Here is a 23,378-nt window from a genome sequence, read left to right on the forward strand (position 1 = left end):
AAACATCCCTTACTTGATCGGAGTCTAAATATTCAAAATATAACAAACAGCTGTTTGGAGGGAAAGCCAACTCGCTGAGAAAGAGCGAAGGGGCGCGTGAGAACTGAACATTTCGCACAGATGTCATTCACACCTGGTTGATTGAGAGCGTGCTCTCTTGTGACTGTGGACGTAGAGGGTAGCAAGTTATCGCCCGCTCTCACAAGGGGGTTGTTAGAACGCAGCAGAAACAAATAACAAAATGACGAGATTTGTAGTTCTTTGTCGCTTATTGCGCGCCACCTATCAGGCTTATTTATGTTTAGTGCGTTTTATTGTTTTGCGGCCTCCTTTATCATAAAGGCCGGCTGCATATACTTGTACATACATACACACGTATGCCGGTTCTGCTCGGGAGTCCAGTCCGGCCGGTCCACCCACCTCCCCAACCGCTCTCTTCGACCTTAGGTCATTGTGTGTGCAAGCGTGCGAGAGCAGCGCGCATGTCCCATTATCGCTATCTCTTGCTTTGCTCTTGCCGCTCATTTGACGTTGACATCGACGTCGACGTCGTTTCTGCTGTCGCTGCTGTTGCGGCTGTTGGACAATTATACTAAACAGTTGAGAACTTTTCGCGCTCGTCAGTTGGCGTTTTGTTGTCCGCTCGTTTCGTCGTCGTTCTCTGTTGAATGGCCCATTCGGGAATAATATTTAATTAAATTGTTGCCTTTGGATGTGATGCGATGCCATATTAATAGTATACGACTGAAAACAACAACTAAAAGCTGCAAATCGCTTGAATCATAACAGGAACAACAACACACACGCGCGCGCATATCGTCTATTTAATTATGTGTGCAGGCAAAAGCCACTGAAGTGCAAAAATGCGTAAAGCAACAAAAACAAATGCTTAAATAAAAACAAAATGTACACTCGAATACGTGCAAGAGAATGAAGTGGAAGTCCTGCACGTAAAAACACACACCAAAGGAAAATGTGAAAAAATCAATTGTAAGTAGCGACGGCAACTATAAGAACAACGACTATAGGAAAAATATCAAAATATATATATTTATGTACACATGTATGTATTTATGTACATACGTGTGTGGAAACGCAGTCGCATGTAAAATACTTTGCACATCGTGTGAAAAAGTGCTGAGCCCATCAACAAATAAAATAAATTGAAAAAACTGTTTGCTCGCTTAGTGTGTCAAAACAAAAATCAAAATTAATGAAACAGCAACCCAAAATAAGACATGCATATACTATATGTATGTACATATGTATGTATGTAAATAGCTGATTAAGAAATGGAATGCTCAAGAGAAGAAGTAATAAAAGAATAACACAAATCTGACACGCCTAACGGAATCTGTCTGTCAGACAGCCTATGCCGAAAAAAAAAACTGCATCCAACTTGGAGCCGGCAGGAGCTGCAAACGTCACACATCGAAATTTTTACATACATACATATAATTTATGTATGTTTGTATGCACCGTACATATGTCATATGCCTGCAGTTTCCTATCGCGTGTCCCCTGCCGCCTGCTTCTGCTCTGGCTGTTATTTATAAAGTGCCTCAATCCAATTCCCTCTCCCGCCCCCTTCGTTGAACAGCTGCATTGTCACTGGCTGCCCTTTTGCGGTGCATGCCTCTGTCTCTCGCGCTCTCTGACTCGACTCAACTCAACTCGACTCGACTCTGTCGCTGCCATAGCCAGGGCTTTGCCATTTCCTTTGCTGCTGCGTGTGTTGAGTTGCGCTCTTCGAGCGCTCCGGGGTGAACGGCAGCCAACCCCTCGCGCGCTGCTTCAAAAACTACAGTGGACGGCGCTGAGAAAGAACTGCAATACTGAGTAGTGCAGCGATTTGTGAATGCTGATAATAGAGATTCTATTAAATCAAGAATTAAATCAATTAACTGCATATATACTTGTACTTAGTAGGTATGTATGTATATTGACAGTAGAAGCGCTAGTGGCCGCCTGCATTTGGATTTTGATAGGTTTATTGACATTCTATTTCAAAAGTGTTCCCCCAAGACTCTTCAAAACTCAATTTATTATTCAGACGGCGCGTGCGAATCATTTTCATATTGCTTCATAATTTTTTTAATACATACAATAAAGATAGGGATAATTGAATTTAGAATATAGAAATGCCATCCGTGCTGTTTAGTATGAAATGCATTTATTTTTAGCTTCGTTTTTAAATGGCATCTACAGTATAGTAGTATGTATGTGCATCGTAATGAGTGCATTACTTAAATATATTTTGTGCTGCGACTCGGCAAATGTGGTAATGTTGATTAGTTTTTGCTCAAGTGCTGTTGTTTCCGCACTTTAGTTAGATTGCAACTACATTTTGTTTGCATTGCCCGCTGATAAGCGATGCAATTATTTTGCACCAGTCTGTGATTTACTTCTTTTTTTACTCGTCACCCTCGATACAGATAGTTGCCGTCGCTCTCCTTTAAAAAGGAATCCCCCTACCTAGAGCTGCAAAATAATCGCTGTTGACTGCATCGATCTTTTTGCGATTTTCTCACAAATAAAGTCGATTAATCGTTCATAGAACAAAATGGAATAATCAGCGCTTTTAAATTTGCATTTAACTTTATACAATCAATCTATTATTTAAAAAAAAGTGTTAAGCATAGATTGAATTGTTTCTTATTGCTGTTCTAATTTTAAATGTTGGTCTTAATTAGTCGCATTATCGATAAGCAAATGCAGATCCTTCAGATCAGCATTCAGCACTGAACAGCCGTGTTTAACCACAAGTGGAAATAAATAAATTAAATCACACGATTATTGGAAACCGGAGATTATTAAAAAGCTCCCGTTTAACCTTTTGAAAATAACAAATGTTTAAAATGCCCAAGAATTTTCAATTAAATTACAGTTATTTCTCTGCCTTTTACTGATTTCGTTCTAAAAACGATAAAAAAAAGTAGTTTTTAGTCATTTAAAACAAATCTTTAGGTGTGAAGCATAGTGGTAGATTTACTTATAAACAAATCGACCGAAATGAGCCATATGAAGATTGTTAAAAAGCTCTTTATTGTTCTCTCAAAATATCAAATATTCAAGAAATCATCTAATTTTCACTTAAAAGCCAGTAACTTCTCTGCCTCTTATTGATTTTATTTTTCCGTCGATACAAAATAAGTTTTTTGTAATTTAAAATAAATCTTTAGGTGGGAAGAATAGTTGTAAATCGAATCGATCGTTTGATTTAGGAGCGATTTAGAAATGATGGAGTATTCAATCGACTTCCAAGCTGAAATTAACTTTTATTTAATTCAGGGAAAAACCCAAATTCTCAAAATTCTTGATTAACTAGAAGTTAGAATACACTTTGCAACATTTTAGTGGACGGTTCAATATAAATATTATGTATTGTATTATTTATTTATTAAATTTTTATAATATTTATTTATTATAATATTTATTTATTTATTATAATATTTACATATTTATTATAAATTGTACTATTTTGTGAGCTGCAAATGGACATTAATAAACAACTGAATAACAAAGAAGTTATTTGTTGCCTGATGGTCGAGATTTTGATTGGCACACTCATCAATAGACGATTATATTCCAACATCTATTATCTTTGTTAATCAGGGGTCACATTTTATCGAATCGTCATCACGGAATTCCGCAATTACTTATAATCATTCTATAATCGAAGTTACCCGACTAATAAGCCCATTAATCACTAAAAAAGATAACCTGGTTAATGAGCCCATTGCTTCGACATTATCAGCGACGGGAATATTTGGCAATTCCCCATTAGTAAGGGTATCACAAATATACTTAAAAAATAGAACTAAGTTATTCGTTTAAATGTCTGAGCGAAATTAATCAGAACGGAGCGGAAGACCAACGAAAAATGCCAGATAAGAAAGAATGCTCATGACTAGAAGCGCGATAACAAATGAGTAAAAACAGAGACCCGTCTAGCTTATCCAGTAACCAACGGAATTACACACATTTGGATTTATTCAAATAAAAGAACAAAGCGATGTTAACCACATAACAATTCAATTTGAAACAATTGTGCGTATTGTTCGTCAATTGTGAAAAACTCACTGCTTTTTGTTTGCTGGGTTTGCTGGGCCCCAAATACATATATATGTATATATGTACATACTTACATACATATGTACATAGTTTAAAGCAATCGAAGCGCGACCGATTTTATTGAGTAACCCGCCCGAGGCCAGCAAACAAACTCAACAATTGGATTGTACACCCGCAACGAAATAAATATAATGGGGAGTGTAGAGCAACGAAAGCAGGGAAACAACCATTAGGTCATGCAGTTGATTTGATAAACTTTTACTATTTATTTAATGAGTGTATTAAATATATGTAGTATATTTTTTTTTTTGTACTTCTACCATTTGTAGTGTTTTTCTTTACCATTCGAAATGTTTTAAAATAAAAACGTTTAGTTCAATTATCGAATTATTTCGATCATTTAATGGCATATAGATTTTGTCGCGAAACTATATAATTTTCCATGTCTTTGTATATTTCATTATGTGCTGGTTTGGACACAGATTTTGGGACTTTATATATAAGTACTTAAAAATATATTGCAGTGGCTAGTCTGTCCTTAATTGTTAGGCATTTCAGAAGTTTTAATTAGTTGTCAGAAATGGTTGAGTCTATATAGTTTAGCAATAATAAATAAAATATATCCACCATCCAATCATGAACACTCATTTTCTCCTTAACCCTCATAAACCGATAGCAATGTAAACTTATATATTTGTCACACATAGTTTCTAACAAAGTCATCATAAATTACAATTCCAACAATTCAAGGCAGCTTTGTGCAAGATAAAACAATTCACTTGCCAGCATATTGTTCTTTTATTTTGTATAATTAATGCTATAGCATATAGATGGTGCTCAGTTACGTTATCTAGTCGCTATCATTTTCGACTTGGCCATTAACATTGAACTCGCATTCAAAAACAAATGTGTTGCAAGAAGTATAAAACATTATTGCCAGGCTTGTCATTTGATTTTTTTGATTACACAACAAACAACATGCTTGTCAATATTTTTTGTTATCGAAAAATTATAAAAAATATTAACAAATAATTAAGATAAAATGAGAACATTAATGACAACCATTTCTTTTTATCTATGTACATAAAACCATGACCGCATTATCATTTTAAAAGAACTTGCACAAAGTCATAGTTTGATAAATAAACATTTATATATATAATTAGTTCTCCTGGGATATTAATTCTAAAAAAATAATGAGCATATTGTTCAGTGCAAAGTAACTTTATTTTGTGCTCCTCCCTTTTTCCCAATTTATTTAAATTGCGATTAGTGTAATATTAGAGTAGCTCCCAGAAAGAGGCGTGGCAGATGTTTCTGTTTATTTTCCGGAATGCAGAAACAAAATTGCATATAATTGAGCCCGATTTATATATTATATAGCTTCACGATGCTACCTGTTTCCATACTTATCGGCAAGAATTAAATAACAAATGCCAAACATAGTAGTTAGTCAGATAGATAGCCTTTCCCTCCAGCAAGTAAGAAGCTTTGTGAAATTCTAAACCTGAAATAGACAGCATACACATTACTATAATTTTGTTATTAAATTACAATAAATTATTGATTATTACTTGTTGTGTGAATATTAGTTTTATAACCTACGGGGTTTATTTATTTTTGAGTAACAAGTTACACATTTAACATCAAATACTTGTATTTAACAATAGTGCAATAAAAACCATATGGCTTAATAAAGAAGATTGGTTGAGCTATCTAGTACAGGAAGTACTAGCTTGTATTCCTAATTATATACAATAACAAATCCTGAACAGCTAAAATCATTGTAGAAAATTGTGGCTTCAACTCACAGCCCTAATCGATCAGAGATTAACACTGAAACGGATATAGCCAACAATTTTTATAGAGTAGAGAGAGAGAGAGAGAAAGGGAGCTATTTTGTTGTTTCATGTTTTATTTAATTACTAGATTTCTATCACTCTACTCAACAAGAACAAATTCTCCAATATGAAATATTAAACGCATAGCTACCAGTCTGAAAAAAGTTGCTCCTATAACAAGTTCGATATTAAGTTTGATTAGTGTGGGTTTCATTTTCTTTACCAAAATTTGTAAATAATTAAAATTTTCTAACAGCTTTTAACAAGCTCATGTTTGAAATTAGTGTGGGTTTATTTTTTCTTTTTAACAAAATTTGTAAATAATTTAATTTCCTAACTGCCTTCAACAAGTTCAAGTTTGAAATTAGTGTGGGTTTAATTTTTTTTTACCAAAATTTCTAACTGCTTGTTAGCCAAGTTGGCGGACGGGCAAACCAATTAGTTGCTTTATGCAATTGTTGCAATTAATTACAATGCTACGTTGCAGGCAAAATTGTAACAATAATAAAGCAATTTGAGAGCTCGCACGGAAGTTAGCGAGAGAGAGAACCAACAGTCCAAGCTGTGGCGAATAATTTTCTCTAAATTTCATTTATTTGCAATTACAATTGAAATTGACGGCACTTTTAAGTACGCCCCGTTTAAAAATCATTTGTGCTCAGCGATTTCAAAATAATTGCCCGCTTGGCGACATACACACACACACACATACATATATATATATATATATATATATATATATACAGAAAGTGCAGTTGAGATTGTCTAAGCAATTGAACTCATTTGACTTTGACACACAATGATTGCATTTTTGAACGTAGCAGCATTTCTCGGAGTTATCTAGAAAATGTGTCAGCCAGACCATGGAAATTTGTCAGCGGAATTAAATCTTAACCCCTCGTATGATGTTTTGTCTGATTTCAATGCGGTTTTTTCCATTAGATAGAAAATGCAAACTAAAAACAGAAGTGTTTTTTTCTGTTTTTTTTTTTTTAATTTAGTAATTATTTTTTTTACAATAAACGCTTATTTTCATTTCTACATTATTGTTGTTTCTGGGCTCAAAAAAAAGGTCTGTAAATGAAAAGGCAAAATAAAAATATACGTGTTTCTTTGTTTTTTGAAATTTTGTGATTTTGTATATTTTTTTTATGAAAAATTATGTTTTTCATTAATACATTATTGTTGTTTCTGGGGTCAAAAAGGTCTGTAAATGAACATTTAAAATAATAATTATTCATTTTATTAAGGCTTAATGCGACCCCTCATTTATCGCAGTTTTAGTTGTACTTTATATATTGAAAAAACTTAATACATAAATCCTCTAATTTGCTTGCATACCACGAATCACAAATTGGCGCCAAAAGTGATCATAATTTCAATTCACTAGTTTATTTCAGTGTAACAAAATCAAATACATTTAAAATACCATGGAACTTTGCAAATTTCGCGCATTCATTGTAAAATAATAGAGTTTAAGCGGTATGTTGCAGATATGGATCAGAGACATACTAAGGGTTAATGTTTATTATCAGATAGTATTTGCTAAAATAGAATTGCAACAATTCAATTATTACTGTATTCGTTGTATAAACTATTGATAGATTGTTGTTGCTTTCCGGAGTCTGTTAAAAACGTTGCACATGGCAGGGAAATTCAAAAACATCCTTTACAATTGGTTGACTTTGAAAAGAATTCGAGAGATAAACTAAACTTGGAATTTGGAAAATAGCGCGCTCATTCCAGTGTAAGCCTTTTTTTTAAATGCCGGACAGGAATGCCTCGTACTTCCTTGAATGTCTTCTACTTGTAGCCTTCAAAACAGCTCCTTCTTACACAGCTCTTTTGTTGTGTCGCGGCTTTGGCTGAACTCTGATAAATTCACTTACAGTTTCGATGGAAACTCGCCTGTTAATTACTGGGAACTTATCTCTGATTCGAGACATAGTTTCTTTTAAATAATTATGGCTGCCAGATAGTCTTCTTTGAAAACAATGTGCATGAGAAATGGTTACGATTTTGTGCCAACAATAACACGACACATGAATATATAGCTTCAAGATAAGCATATCAGTAAACCATTTTATAAGTACTCGTAGATAGTGCTAAGATATAAGCATTATTAATTTCATACATTGCCATTTCTGTCTGCGAGGGTTTTCACAACCGATCGCTCTGGTTCACGATAAGGAAATGGGAATAATGAAAAAGTCGATTCTCTTGATAACACCTTCAATTAGGTTACCGAGACTTTCAACTATGCTTTATAAATAGTCAGAAATATATAAGTGTGTGGCATTATTAAGGAATTTGTAAATATTTTGCAAAGCATTCTGAACTCAGGCTATCTCTCCAACAACATGTTTTCCAATTTGAAAAGTGCCAGTTCTGTGGAAGATAAACGAATATATACTCGTTTATAGTACAAGTTGCAAGTGAATGCATTTGGAAACATGTGTTCTTTGTTTCGTCCACTCTTCTGATAAAATGTATTATCGCTTAGTCAATGAACCTGCCCCAAAGACAATAAGCAATGCTTGGCTGATAGCACAAACGCTGAAAATTGTTCATTTCCATTTGGGTTTTCCATTAGCTGCCTCATCGTCCAATGATCATAAATCCACTCACTAAATTCCCTAAAATCGTCTGTTTATAAGGGCGGTCCCTTCATTTGCAGTTTGTGAGCGCAACGTGTAAGACGTTTAACGGCGTCGAATCAATAAGAATATAAATAAATAGTGCTTCTGAAAACAAAACACTTGAAATACATTTAAAATACATTTTAGCAAAAAAATCAACAAGTGCTTGTGATATAAAAAGCTATACACATGAATACACAAAGAAAAAATTAAAAGTGAGGTGAATTATTAAAACCAAACAGTGTTAAAAGTAATAAAATTATAAGCCACGATGAAGAAAGTAATTCTAAGTAGGTTTTTTAATCTTGCAACAATTTGGTTTTGATGACGTTTCGACATGATTTGCTACTAATTGTTTAAAAAGAAATCGTTTTCAAAATTGAAATTTGGGAATTAAAACTCAAAATATCAAAAAAAAAACAAACGACATGTCCATTATGGAAGTTACTGGATTTCAGGAGCATTTTTCTAAATTGTTTAAGCTGCTCCTAGCAATCTTTTCGTATTAAAGTTTGTACATTTTTTTTAAATGAAACCTTGTGTTAGACTCTATCTCGATATTGATGGCGCTTACCAATCATAGATAAGTTTGAAGTTTGTTTAAAAGCATTCAATATTATCTGAATAAAGCAATATATAGCACCATTACGCAAGATTTTCTTGGCTTGTTCTGCAGATGTAAGCATACACACATTATAATATATATATATATATATTTATTTTTTTTTTGTATTAGCAGAGTGTTTTTATTTAATACTGTCCATCGGGGACAATCATTAAATTTGTTAATTAAACTTGACGATTAATTATTTCATTTATGAGATTACAATATGTGTGTGGTATATAACAAATGGAGATACATTCCGATCTGCGACAGCAACAGGCTCCTTTCTATTGCTAACAAACTTTTTGACTGCATTTGAACATTCTTTGTGGACTGGAATATCTCCTAAGTAGTAATATATTTTAAAATATCGTTGCCTTTACTTGTTGATTTTGTAAATTCTTAATACTTCTTATAATAGTATCTCTAAAATAGTATCTCCTAAAATTAGCGAAAAGTAGGAGTTGTCAAACGTTGAAGATTAGAAATAATCCTACAAATTAAAAATTAATTATAGAAAGAAGAAATCTTAAAACAGCAGTGAAAACATTGTTATGGTAACAATTTCTACTTGTTGGTCGAAATACGAACATTTTTAGGTGTGAGAAAAAGCTACCTAGGGGTTTATTCTTGACACATTTCGGCCTACGTTCTTCTTCTTGGACAGCCATTATAGGCCTGATCGCGGCAAATCAGTGGCTTCTGCTTCTGCAGGATGGTGGTTCCGAACTAATAGTTTACAGCTGATTATCCACATACAGATGCTTTCCTTGTTCGAAGGAAGAAGGGCAATGGTGCCTTGTCTTCCTAGTTTGTCAGCTTTGTCCCTATTACCTGGGATCCCTATGAGGAAAACAGAGAACTGAGCTGCCATCTCGTGAAGATATCTGAGACAGTTCTGCACTGAAATCGAATTCGATGAAAAGGCATTTGAGGATTTTATGAATGCTTGGCTATCTCTATATTTAATGGAAAAGACTTGAGCGAGCATGTGTAGAAGAACTAATCCCTACATTAATGATTTTTCCTGTCTGTATGAGTTCAACTGTTCCATCATGACCCTATTGCAAGATATTGAAGATGAATGCTTATTATTCCGTTCTGTTCTAATTTATGAGTAATATGTACAGCCTTTTCAACCCATAACAGCTAGGGGCAACAAACTTGATGATGAGACTTGTCTTATCTTATCCATATACAGACCAGGTTTAATATATACTTCACTTCTTCTATATAGCTGCCTTCTTTGTACTCAAGAAATTATGTATACAAATGATTTCAATTTAATATTGTTTCACTTCTTCATTAAAGTATGTAGCTGCTCCATGAATGTTTTGTGCAACAAAGTGCATTTTATTTGAAGGATTCTGGCAGAAAAAGAGCGAGGGAGTTGGGCGGGTTTGTGGTATGGAAAAGCTGAGCGATTTTAACTTCCCATTGCTTGGTTTTGAAAGCGAAATGTACAGTGAAAACTCCCTTAATGAACACCTCTTTTCGGCGGACACTTTTTCTAAAACATTCGATCGGTGTCTAAAGTATTTAAGCGGACACCACTAAGCGGACACCACTCGCTTGGGCGGACAAAAATTGGACGAACGTGAGTGTCGGGATAAGAGAGTTTTCACTGTTTTCAGTAAATTATAAAATACTTGTATATAAAAAAAGATATGTACTTGAAAAAATTCAGTGAAATGACATTCACATTCATCATTGAAAGATGCACAAAGGTAGCCGCTTAAAGGCTGTGCTACATACATACACTCATACATACATACACACACACATATATACACGCCCACACGTACACACCTAGATATTTAGAAGAGCAAGATTAAGCATAAACTTAATTTACACTTGTTTGGCATTTGACATTGTTTATCGAATAAAAACGCACGTAGTCGGCATGCGATGCTCGAATGCAAAAAGTTATATAACCAACGCATCTTAGTGAGTTCGGTCCGCATGATGGAATAGAGCTTAGTGGCAGAGCAATGAAATGGCGCAATTGTCACGTTTTAGCATATTATTAACACAATTCTAGAAAATTGAAGGCAGTGTATAACGTGCACCCCAGTGCATAAAAATAAATTGACACTTGTAATTGAACGGCAGCTGGGTTCAGATGCCAGTTGCTGCATTCTGCGTGCCGATTGCACATACAACATAGTATACTTACTTAGTATTTAGTATTCACGTTGGTGCTATCGTCGTTGTATTTCTTTGCAGAAAATGTAAAAGCCAAACCAAAGAGGGGACAAGCTATAGGCCAAGACGCAACGCAACCAAAGACCAAAGAAAATTTATGTCGCGCTCAAATCTAGGCATACTCGCATATTCCTAGTCCCAACTCACACCGATCCTCGTGCACACTGCAACACACACTACTAAAGCCAAATGACTGCCAACGGCTTGCTGGGACGCACAACACTAATCGAAGGTGAGTTCAAGAAAAAAGTCAGAGAAAAATAGGCCCTTTTTAGAGGAAATATTTTGCTGAACTATTAAAGCAATTCCCGAAATTTCGAGAGTATACGGGAATCGGTGTTTAGGTTTTCAATTATTTTCAATTAAAATCATTTTTCAATTTGAATAACAACACTAATTTGGATTAGTGAGTGAGTTAAAGAAAAAACTGGGAGAAAAAGAATTAATTCCCGCATTTTCGAGAACTGGTATTTAAGTTTTCAATTATTTTTCAATTTAAATTATTTTTCAATTTGAATAACAACACTAATCGAAGGTGAGTTGAAGAAAAAAATTAGAGTAAAATAGGCCTTATTTAGAGGAAATATATTGCTGAACTATTAAAGCGATTCCCGAAATTTCGAGAGCATACAAGAATTGGTATTTTAGTTTTCAATTATTTTTCAATTAAAATCATTTTTCAATTTGTTGAGTTCAAGAAACAAGTTAGAGAAAAATAGGCCTTATTTAGAGGAAATATTTTTCTGAATTCTTAAAGCAATTATAAGCTCCCGAATTCCCGAAATTTCGACAGTATACGACAGTTGGTATTTAAGTTTTCAATTATTTTTTAATTTAAATTATTTTTCAATTTGAATAACAAAACTTATCGAAGGTCAAGAAACAAGTTAGAGAAAAATAGCCCTTATTTAGAGGAAATATTTTGCTGAATTATAAAAGCAATTCCCGAAATTTCCAAAGTAAACGATAATTGGTATTAAGTTTTCAATTAAAATAATTTTTCAATTTGAAAAAGTGAGAGAAAAACAATACTTTTCTCAAGTGTTTAAGCATTTGCAAGCTCACGAATTCAAATATTTCAGTAATGTACGCGTATTGGTATTTAAGTTTTAAATTATTTATCAATTTTAATAACAATCTGTTTTAAAAACTTTGCAAATTTCTACATAAAAAACAGTCAGCAAGATTGAGTTTGAAAATTTAATTGAAAACAGTTTTGAAAAACGCCTGTAAATCGGCAACCTCTGCTCTAATCAAATGCGAATTGTGAATGTAAGATGATTCCTCTTCTGCCACTCAAAGAAAGTAATGCGTGTTTTATGGAAAAATATGAATTGAAAAATTAAAAATTTTAGGTGAATATTAATTGTAATCCCTCGCCGGATTTCTTCTCCTGGTGTTTACATAAAATGCTTATTTATTTCACTTTCTATTTTGAATTTGCAGGACGTTCCAATAAACGCTCATTCGTGTCTCTGATTGTTGGTCTTGTTGTCGGATTTTGCTTGGCCGAGCTCTTCGTCTATTCGTCCACGCCGGAACGTAGCGAGTTTTTGCCATATGATGGCCATCGGCATGGCGACGTGAACGATGCCCATCACAGTCACGATCTGATGGAGCTGGCCGGACCTGAACAGGATGTGGGCACGCACGAACATGTCCACGAGAACTCCAGCATTGCAGAGCGGCTGTACAATGAGGTTAAGGTGCTATGCTGGATCATGACCAATCCGCAAAATCATCAGAAGAAGGCGCGTCACGTGAAGAGGACATGGGGAAAGCGTTGTAATAAGCTCATTTTTATGAGCTCCGCCGCCGATGCGGAACTTGATGCTGTAGCCCTGCCCATTGGCGAGGGACGCAACAATTTGTGGGGGAAGACGAAGGAGGCCTACAAGTATATTTATCAGCATCACATCAACGATGCAGACTGGTTTCTAAAGGCTGACGATGACACTTACACAGTTGTGGAGAATCTACGCTACATGCTCTATCCCTATTCCCCCGATACGCCCGTATATTTTGGATGCAAATTCAAGCCATTCGTGAAGCAGGGATATATGTCCGGAGGGGCTGGCTATGTACTCAGTCGTGAGGCTGTACGACGCTTCGTGGTCGAAGCCCTACCCAATCCAAAGCTATGCAAGGCGGACAACTCAGGTGCCGAAGATGTTGAGATAGGCAAGTGCCTGGAGAATGTGAAAGTGGTGGCTGGCGATTCGCGCGATGCCAGTGGACGCGGACGATTCTTCCCCTTTGTGCCAGAACACCATTTGATACCATCGCATACGGATAAGAAGTTCTGGTATTGGCAGTATATTTTCTACAAAACGGACGAGGTAACATTTTTGAAGAGCTATCAGATCTATTCGAAGTGGAGGAATCTCTGTTGTATATCCCATTCACATGCTTTGAAAGATCACAACTCTTTAAAATTCTTTTTCATCTAAGCGATTAACATTATCCTGTTTTTTTTTTTTTTCTAAAGGGTCTCGATTGCTGCTCAGATAATGCCATATCGTTTCACTATGTATCCCCAAATCAAATGTATGTTCTGGACTATTTGATATATCATCTGCGACCCTATGGCATAATAAATACACCCGATGCCCTGCCAAACAAGCTGCATGTTGGCGAACTTCTGCCAACGCCCAAGGAGCGGACGGAAACGGCGAGTGAGGCTGAAACCAAAGCGGCAATTGCCAATGCGCCACAGTCATAAGCCATAAATATTTGTATATAGCGTTTTGTGTATATGTATATATAATATAAATATATCTAAGTACATGCCCCCATCTATTTCTATGTACTCGTATGTTACTTTATACATCTACTATACTAGCTGTATGAACCTTGCCATATATGCTATATATGCCAATGTTTAGTGCGTTACTTCAAACGCAAACCATTTTGTACAAACGATGACATATTTTTAGCCAATAAGTTCATTTCGTTATAATTTATATAATTAGGCAACCAAATAGATTTCAATAATAATGCAAGCAAGTAGCTTTAAATTCTCTACTTAGATAGGGCTGTAAGAAATTATCCAACTACATTTTTTGTATCTCTAAACAACTTTTTAATACAAACATACATACATATATATGTAAAATGCAAGTACAATATATACTCCTTATGTATTAATGTATGTTTCTATAGATGTATTATGTATAATAATCTCTTTTGTTAAACCATAATGTATTTAATACGGCAACCAATAAACATCAAATAAAAATTGTTTTAATAAAGAAATGACTTAGAAGCAATCTCTTTTTTGAGGCAGTTAAAAAACATTATAATCTCCATATGTTTGTTACATACATAGCACTTTGAAGAAACCACGTAGAGCTCTAAGAATAAATCATAAGGCTTGGCTTAAGTGTATTTCTCGTAGACATGAAAAGAATGCTAATTATGGTTGTAGGCAAGCTTTTGGCTAACAAGCCGAAGATCGTGAACCGTGTATTTTATTAACATTTTTTAAAATGTTTTTTTTTTTTAAATGTAAAGCTTTAATTATACTGTTATTATTTACAATAACTTCAATTAAACTTACACCAAAATACAAATACAGCTTAAACTAGGAGTTTAGTCTTATATAACAAGCGGAAGATCGTAAAATAAACCGTTTACGCAGTGCAAAGCAGTAGTCCATGAATATAAATGATCGTAAAAGTAAACCGTTAGAAGCACATTTCAAATTAAAGCAGTTCAAAGCTGTTTGGTAACACTGCTTATTTTAGCTGCCATGCAATAAGAAAATCCCAAAAAGTATGCTTCTTATTTTCTTAAAATGCGAAAACGCGTAAAAAACAAAGTGGAATAGAGATTAAAAGGTTTTGTTAACTATTTGCTAAGAATATAGCAAATAACATTTATTATTTTCCATAATATGTGGGAAAGCTAGACTATAGGCCAATCTAACAAGATATCCATGTTTATCTAGGAACGAGAAAGGGCGGCTTTGTTAGTTTGTTTTTATACTTGGTGTATGCCGTCTCTTGTCCGCTGTTAGAAAGTTTTCCATAGGTTTTTTGCAAGGGCGTAGGCACCTTTTTCCAAAGGGGGGCCAACAAATTTTAATTTAAATTAAATAAATCATAACTTATGCATATGATCCATAGAAAAATTTTAACAAATCCAACTCAGTTCTATTTTAAGGCGAAATAGTACAGGGGAGGGGGCCTTTGCTTCTTTCAATCATAATTAGTTTCGATTTGTACCTTCAAGCAACAAAGATGTTTTTGATGCATTTATTGAATTCTGCACGCTAAAGCATAAAGGTGGAATAAATACTCTTTACATTACTATTTCTAAATAATTATTATTCAAAATTAGCTTCCATTCGATTCCATTATTGTCTGCAGAATGACTTACAGTGAATGGCCAGAAAAAAAGAGGAAAGTAGTTTTATTTGCATATTGTAATAGACAGCTTTCTCCGGGGGGTATATTCGAACATTTAAAAGGCGTGACGAATATTCTGCAACCGTACAATTTCCCATAAATAGAAACCCAGAGCTTGTCGGTTAGTTTAGAAAGAACGTTTAAAAAAGCAGACAATGCTCCGCAACGGGTGTTTATTTATTCTTGGCATTTGTTTGGGATTCCTAATGAGCCATCTATTCGTCAGATTATTGAAAGATGAACAGGAACCCCAGAACACAACAAAAATCGCAGCAGTTCCTAAGAAAGATGTAAGAATACTTTGCTTCGTTTTGGCTTACTCCAGGAGCAATATGGCGACACATGTCAAACGCACTTGGGGAAAGCGCTGCGACATTCTACTATTCATGAGCTCAGTGTCGAATAAAGAACTACCTACGGTCAAGTTGCCTGTGGGTGAAGGGAGACACAATCTGTTCAAAAAAGTTAGGGAATCATTCAAATATGTGTACGAGCATCACATAAATGATGCGGACTGGTTTGTGAAAGCTGACGATGACACTTATATGATTGTTGAGAATTTGCGATACTTGCTCCATCCTTATTCGCCAGAGAAGCCTCTTTATTTTGGAATGAGAATTAGGAGCATGCATGGATCTAAGAACTATACGTATATGTCTGGAGGCGCTGGTTATGTCCTTAGTCGTGAAGCTGTACGACGTTTGGTAAAAAAAGCATTCCCTTATCCCAGTAAGTGCAAGAAACAAGCTTACGATGAAGATGTGGAAATGGGAATCTGTCTGCAAAATGTGAACGTTGTGTCTGGGGACTCCCGTGATGAGAAAGGACTTGAGCGCTTCAATGGACATAACCCTAGAGGTTTACATAGTGACAAAATGTTTTCTCATTGGATTATGTATAGAATATATTACAAGAAAAAAAAGGTACTTCAAAATCTTTTATTAATATATTTTTTTTCCATAAAGTAAACAACTGTTTTCTTACAGAGCGATCTTTGTTGTTCAAGTAACGCCATATCTTTTCATTATATAACTTCGGGTCAAATGTATCTTTTTGACTATCTCATTTATCGTTTCCAACTATATCGAGATACAAATTCCCCCATTAAGCTGCAGATAAATCTATATCATCATCTATGAACACTATACAGAATATTTGCTGTTTTTGTAACATTAATATTTACATCTGAGTATATGCTAAGGAAAATTGTCTCTACTTAGCTTGGGAAAAAAACAATAAATTTATAATAAAAGGAAGCTTTTGCGGTGAATGTCCGATAAAAAGGGAAATTTGTTTTATTTCACTTATGCTCTGTGCCTATTGGAGTTGATGGGGAAGCCAGTGGCTGTCAAAACGGCAGAAGCGCTCTTATTCTGGATGTACTCAGGCCCAAAAAAGGTGCTAGGGTATAAGGCGGAGTAGAAGTTCGCCGAAGATGGATATATAGAACCGTTTTTGTATAGCAGAGGAATTGGCATACATAGTCCACTGTTGTGCAATTAAAAGAAATTTCTTTATTAACTTTGTCCGTTTTTGTAGCGCAAAAAAATGAGGATCGTTTTATAAAGCCTATATTTTCAATAACTTAACAACACTTAATAACACACAGCAACTTCCTGTGAAGGGTATACTCGAACATTTAAAAGGCGAGACGAATTTTGTTGAACCGAACAATTTTCCATAAATGCAAATACAGAGCTTGTCGGTTAGTTTAGAAAAAACGTTTAGAAAAGCAGACAATGCTCCGTGTCGCGTATTTATTAATTCTTGGAATTACTTTGGGATTCATAATGACCCATCTACTCGTCAGGCTTTTGATATATGAGCAGGACGAGATCGTGCATAACTCAAGTATCTCAGCAGATCCCAAACAAGAAGTTAGAATACTTTGCTTCGTTTTGGCTAGCCCCGATGACAATAAGGCGATACATGTTAAACGCACTTGGGGAAAGCGCTGCAACATTCTACTATTCATGAGCTCAGTGTCGGATAAAGAACTACCTACGGTCAAGTTGCCTGTGGATGAAGGGAGACACAATCTATTCAAAAAAGTTAAGGAATCATTCAAATATGTGTACGAGCATCACATTAAGGATGCGGACTGGTTTGTGAAAGCTGACGATGACACTTATATGATTGTTGAGAATTTGCGATACTTGCTCCATCCTTATTCGCCAGAGAAGCCTCTTTATTTTGGCATGAGGTTTAATAGCAACTTGCCTCATAAGAATTATACGTATATGTCTGGAGGCGCTGGTTATGTCCTTAGTCGTGAAGCTTTACGACGCTTGGTAGAAGAAGCTTTCCCTTATCCCAGTAGGTGCAATGAAACAGGTCTCTTCGAAGATGTGGAAATGGGAACCTGTCTGCAAAATGTGCACGTTGTGGCTGGGGAATCCCGTGATGAAAAAGGGCTTGAACGCTTCAATGCATTTCCTCCTTCATATTTATTAAGGGACAATTTGGACGATTATTGGCTTCTGAACGATATATTTTACAAGAAACAAAAGGTAGGTGTAAACTTCAAACACCTTTATTCATAGTTTTTCCTCCATGAATTAAACAAATGTTTTCTTGCAGAACCAGATTTGTTGTTCAAGTAAAGCCATATCTTATCACTACTTAAATGAAAGTCTAATGTATCATTTGGACTATCTGGTTTATCATTTCCAATTATATGGAGGTACGAATACCCCCCATTGAGCTGCCAAAAAAGGTTCCAGAAGATGAAAACTAAACCATCGAAACCTAAATACGTTTCTAAGAAACAATTTGCAAATTTTTAGTTTTTGTAACATTCGATAATATACATGTATGTAGTACTAAATACATGCTAGTGAGGATTGTGTTTACTTATCTGAAATGCCTATCCATGATCAACCTTTCATGATCACCTTCCATGTTCACCTTTCCGTGATCTCCTTCAAATAACATAACAATAATAAGCTATCGAAACTTTCCAACTTACGGCAAAAATAAAAGTATTCAAGACAATAAATCGGATCCAAAAATGTCAAAATTTGAAAATATTCTATCTATTTTGGATTTTGAATATCCATGGACGTGAAATAAGTACGGAATAGTTGACAGAACAAACCAAAAAAAATATACACATATGGTTTTCGAATATGATGGAAGCAACTATATAGACATAATGGAATTTGTTAGTATGAATAAATGCGTATATGTTAGAATATATATAATATCATATACTACTGGAAGAGTATCATATATTCGGATGATAATTTACATGCCGGTATATATTTTTCTTCGACAGTTGTCAAGCTTTAATTGCGATTTCCGTGGTGGTCGATGAATGTGGCTTGAAGCGTCACAAGCTTGTAGTATATAGTAGTATATAGTGTTTGGTGAAACGAAATACAAATATATACATATACAAAATAGAAGATGAATATAGATCCAGTTAAATCGACAATGTTGAGGTCAACTATGATCCTACTTCTGGGCATAACAATTGGTTTGATTATATCCCAGATTTCAGTTTGCCAAACAGTTTTCGTTAACAATAAGCAATTGTGTCCCTCCATAGCACAAATGCGTAAAACGCCTAAAGAACTATCTGGCAGAATAGAAGTATATAGAAGAACGCGTATACTCTGTTTCATTATGAAAAGTTCAATATCGACTACGAAGAGGGCGGGACCACTGCGCCTCACATGGGAAAAACGTTGTAATACTCTAATATTTCGAAGCTCGGCTTCTGAAGAAATTGGTGAAAGAATTAAAGCGAATGTCACCACCTCAGAGGGTTATTCATGGAAGGAAGCTCGAACGGCATTTAAATACATTTACGAAAACTATAAGAACGATGCAGATTGGTTCTTAAAGGTCGATGATAACACGTATGCGGTAATGGAGAATCTGCGCCATATGCTGCACCCCTACGCCCCGGAATCACCCATTTCCTTTATATCCAAATCGGCAAATGTCACCTCGCGCGATACACCAGTAAGCTATGTCCTAAGTCGTGAGGCTTTACGTCGCTTTGTAGAAATAGGTATGCCTAGTCGAAACCTATGCACAAAAAACCCCAACGCTCCAGAGGCAATGGCAATATATATTTGTTTATCCAATGTGGGTGTTCAGCAAGGAGATACACGAGACTCAAATGGATTTGATCGCATGTTGCTAATCGATCGGGAAATTAGTGCAAGCGATTTAAAAAAAAAATTCATGGTATGTATCAAAATATATGAATGAAATATTCCTTATTTCAAGTTAATTCTTTCGCAATATTCTAGGATGGTTTCACAGTGTCGAACTCGACAATATTATTTCGTAACGAGCATATTTCTCACATGCGCTTAATGGAATATTTTGTTTATAGTTTGCGAGCATATGGTGTCGAGAAATTGCCTCCGAAATCACATTTTCATAATAAAATTACGATTAAACATTAAATATGATTAGTAAATAATACTTTCTTCTTTATCCGTATATGTTACAAAAAAAAAAAAAAAACAGTGAAAATAAATTTGTTAGAATATTTTGGAATATTTTGTTTATAGTTTGCGAGCATATGGTGTCGAAAAATTGCTTCCGAAATCACATTTTCATAATAAAATTACGATTAAACATTAAATATGATTAGTAAATAATACTTTCTTCTTTATCCGTATATGTTACAAAAAAAAAAAAAAACAGTGAAAATAAATTTGTTAGAATATTTTGGAATATTTTGTTTATAGTTTGCGAGCATATGGTGTCGAGAAATTGCTTCCGAAATCACATTTTCATAGTAAAATTACGAATCAAGATTAATAATTAGTATATAATACTTTCTTCTTTATTCGTATATGTTACAAAAAACCCAGTGAAAATAAATTTATTAGAATATTTTGGAATATTTTGTTTATAGTTTGCGAGCAATGGAGTCGAGAAATTGCTTCCGAAATCACATTTTCATAGTAAAATTACGAATCAAGATTAATAATTAGTATATAATACTTTCTTCTTTATTCGTATATGTTACAAAAAAAACACAGTGAAAATAAATTTGTTCGAATATTTTGGAATATTTTGTTTATAGTTTGCGAGCATATGGTGTCGAGAAATTGCTTCCGAAATCACATTTTCATAGTAAAATTACGAATCAAGATTAATAATTAGTATATAATACTTTCTTCTTTATTCGTATATGTTACAAAAAACCCAGTGAAAATAAATTTATTAGAATATTTTGGAATATTTTGTTTATAGTTTGCGAGCAATGGAGTCGAGAAATTGCTTCCGAAATCACATTTTCATAGTAAAATTACGAATCAAGATTAATAATTAGTATATAATACTTTCTTCTTTATCCGTATATGTTACAAAAAAAAAAAAACAGTGAAAATAAATTTGTTAGAATATTTTGGAATATTTTGTTTATAGTTTGCGAGCATATGGTGTCGAGAAATTGCTTCCGAAATCACATTTTCATAATAAAATTACGATTAAACATTAAATATGATTAGTAAATAATACTTTCTTCTTTATCCGTATATGTTACAAAAAAAAACAGTGAAAATAAATTTGTTAGAATATTTTGGAATATTTTGTTTATAGTTTGCGAGCATATGGTGTCGAGAAATTGCCTCCGAAATCACATTTTCATAATAAAATTACGATTAAACATTAAATATGATTAGTAAATAATACTTTCTTCTTTATCCGTATATGTTACAAGAAAAAAAAACAGTGAAAATAAATTTGTTAGAATATTTTGGAATATTTTGTTTATAGTTTGCGAGCATATGGTGTCGAGAAATTGCCTCCGAAATCACATTTTCATAGTAAAATTACGAATCAAGATTAATAATTAGTATATAATACTTTCTTCTTTATTCGTATATGTTACAAAAAAAACACAGTGAAAATAAATTTGTTCGAAATAAGTTAAAGAATTGCTTTAACTTAAACAAGTCCATACACACAATTTTGAACCCGCTAAATGATTTAGAATTAGCACCAAGCACCAACTTATTTCTATTATTCACATTATTATTATAACCTGTTTGCAATTCCCAAAGGTTTAGGTATCTTTCAGTTTTCTGGGCTGATCCACCAAGTATATACTTGTACGTTCATTCTTGATGGGCGTGACGAGACGAATCGTTCCACACATTTTCCACAGAGGTTCTCCTACGTCCGGGAAACGACAAGCATAGTCGTATGTTTCCAATTTTGCAGACCTGTGTTATATTTTAAGTTCCATAAATCTTTATTAAACAAACCCCAAGCTATTAAGTTTTATTATTATAATTTAAAAAAATGTAAATGTTAAGCTTTTGAGCCCAGAACATGGTATATCGATTATTTATAATGAACCAATTTTTTGCAAGGTAATCCAATGTTCTATAATCTAGGCTAATCTATTACATTGCCAGTATCCATATTAAACTAACTAGATAACTAGGCATGGGGTTTACCTGATTTATATAAAACGATATTAGTTGGCTATGAGACAATTTGTCTCCTTTTTGTAGTCCAAGAACTATAGGGTATACGAGTTTATAAAGGCATTCAATGCTGTCATCTTTTTATACTCTTTACTTGAATGGTACAAGAGTATATTAGTTTTCTACAGAGTACAAAAAAGTAACAGTCAAAAGGAGACATGACAGTTCCCACAAAGCATACATTTCTCCGTTCTTATGAACACCTAGGTTTTAGAGACAATAATAACCAGAAATACAAAATTATATTTATTCATTCATTTTTTAAAATATTGAAATTTTGTTTTTAGATTCAGTTTATAGTTGCAGAGTATTTCAAAGTCGGGGCACCTGACTTTTGCTTTTCTACGTTGAGGGGTGGGACCTCCATGGCTGGTAAGTTAAAGATATCAGAGTATGGGATTGTTTACCGGAGAGCTCATGGGCTGTTGTTGTTGGAAAATTGTATATCATCGATGCAATTCAGTGGATAATGTTGATATAGCGTTTGTTGTAAATGTTTTCTGATCTTTTCTTTTTCTACTTTTTGGCAATTGCTGCAAAATTTATGATTAATCGGGATGGATAGGGCCAGGACATCATCAGTTATAAAGAGATCGAAAGTGCGATTGTGGTATGTACGAAAGAACTGGTAGTTGTTGCTAACCAATTACGATGTCGGAGTGAAGTTCTAATGTAAGTATAACTATGCCGCTTTTCATAAAAGAATCGCTAAATTTGTCTTTTTTTGTTTATTTATTTTTTATTTAGGTAACCGCTCTTACAGATTCCAAGCGAGTTTTTATTCGGAAACGATCTAACATTATGGGATTCCTGCTAGCTCATTGAGCTAGTTTTATTTCTAAACCATTTCTTAACAGTCATTGAAGCTTTGTTATTTAGGTTCATTTAGAATCTGGTAGTTCTTGTAAATCATTAGAATATATATCTATATGTGTCTCTCATTAGATGTATTTCAATATACTCTGTTTGATGATGTTTACGTTTATCATATGGTTGCGGGCAGTCAACTGGCTTAGTGGCTAGTTAGATAAGGCTTTGATTAATATTATTTATAGAACTGTGCCACTGCACACACTATCTTTTATTTTATTAGGTGATGCATTTGTTTGGTTTTTTAATGAGTTATCGACGGCCAATTGTTGGTT

The 23,378-nt window shown here is 34.2% G+C and overlaps 4 protein-coding genes across 5 annotated transcripts; all 4 read left to right on the forward strand.

Annotated features, from left to right (window-relative positions):
• Positions 1-672: 672 nt before the first annotated feature.
• Positions 673-14,162, forward strand: LOC115626304 (glycoprotein-N-acetylgalactosamine 3-beta-galactosyltransferase 1). 2 transcript variants are annotated; one of them, XM_030521634.1, is made up of 4 exons: positions 673-990; positions 11,385-11,595; positions 12,810-13,702; positions 13,852-14,162. In XM_030521634.1, the coding sequence occupies exons 2-4, from the start codon at positions 11,553-11,555 to the stop codon at positions 14,083-14,085; spliced, it is 1,170 nt and encodes a 389-aa protein (XP_030377494.1). In that variant the 5' UTR covers positions 673-990; positions 11,385-11,552; the 3' UTR covers positions 14,086-14,162. The 2 variants fall into 2 exon arrangements, with proteins under 2 accessions (XP_030377494.1, XP_030377495.1); XM_030521635.1 differs by lacking the exon at positions 673-990 and adding an exon at positions 8,748-8,774.
• A 1,816-nt stretch (positions 14,163-15,978) lies between these two features.
• Positions 15,979-16,911, forward strand: LOC115626591 (glycoprotein-N-acetylgalactosamine 3-beta-galactosyltransferase 1-like). Its single transcript, XM_030521974.1, has 2 exons — positions 15,979-16,695; positions 16,759-16,911. Exons 1-2 carry the CDS (start codon positions 15,979-15,981, stop codon positions 16,909-16,911), a joined length of 870 nt encoding a protein of 289 aa, XP_030377834.1.
• Positions 16,912-17,549: 638 nt separating this feature from the next.
• Positions 17,550-18,599, forward strand: LOC115626499 (glycoprotein-N-acetylgalactosamine 3-beta-galactosyltransferase 1-like). The gene is made up of 2 exons (XM_030521885.1): positions 17,550-18,282; positions 18,353-18,599. The coding sequence occupies exons 1-2, from the start codon at positions 17,563-17,565 to the stop codon at positions 18,473-18,475; spliced, it is 843 nt and encodes a 280-aa protein (XP_030377745.1). The 5' UTR covers positions 17,550-17,562; the 3' UTR covers positions 18,476-18,599.
• A 581-nt stretch (positions 18,600-19,180) lies between these two features.
• Positions 19,181-20,193, forward strand: LOC115626592 (glycoprotein-N-acetylgalactosamine 3-beta-galactosyltransferase 1-like). The gene is made up of 2 exons (XM_030521975.1): positions 19,181-19,969; positions 20,035-20,193. The coding sequence occupies exons 1-2, from the start codon at positions 19,181-19,183 to the stop codon at positions 20,191-20,193; spliced, it is 948 nt and encodes a 315-aa protein (XP_030377835.1).
• Positions 20,194-23,378: the final 3,185 nt, after the last annotated feature.

The sequence above is a fragment of the Scaptodrosophila lebanonensis genome, unplaced genomic scaffold, assembly GCF_003285725.1.
Source record: "Scaptodrosophila lebanonensis strain 11010-0011.00,11010-0021.00 unplaced genomic scaffold, SlebRS2 tig00000085-arrow-pilon, whole genome shotgun sequence".
NCBI lineage: Eukaryota > Metazoa > Arthropoda > Insecta > Diptera > Drosophilidae > Scaptodrosophila > Scaptodrosophila lebanonensis.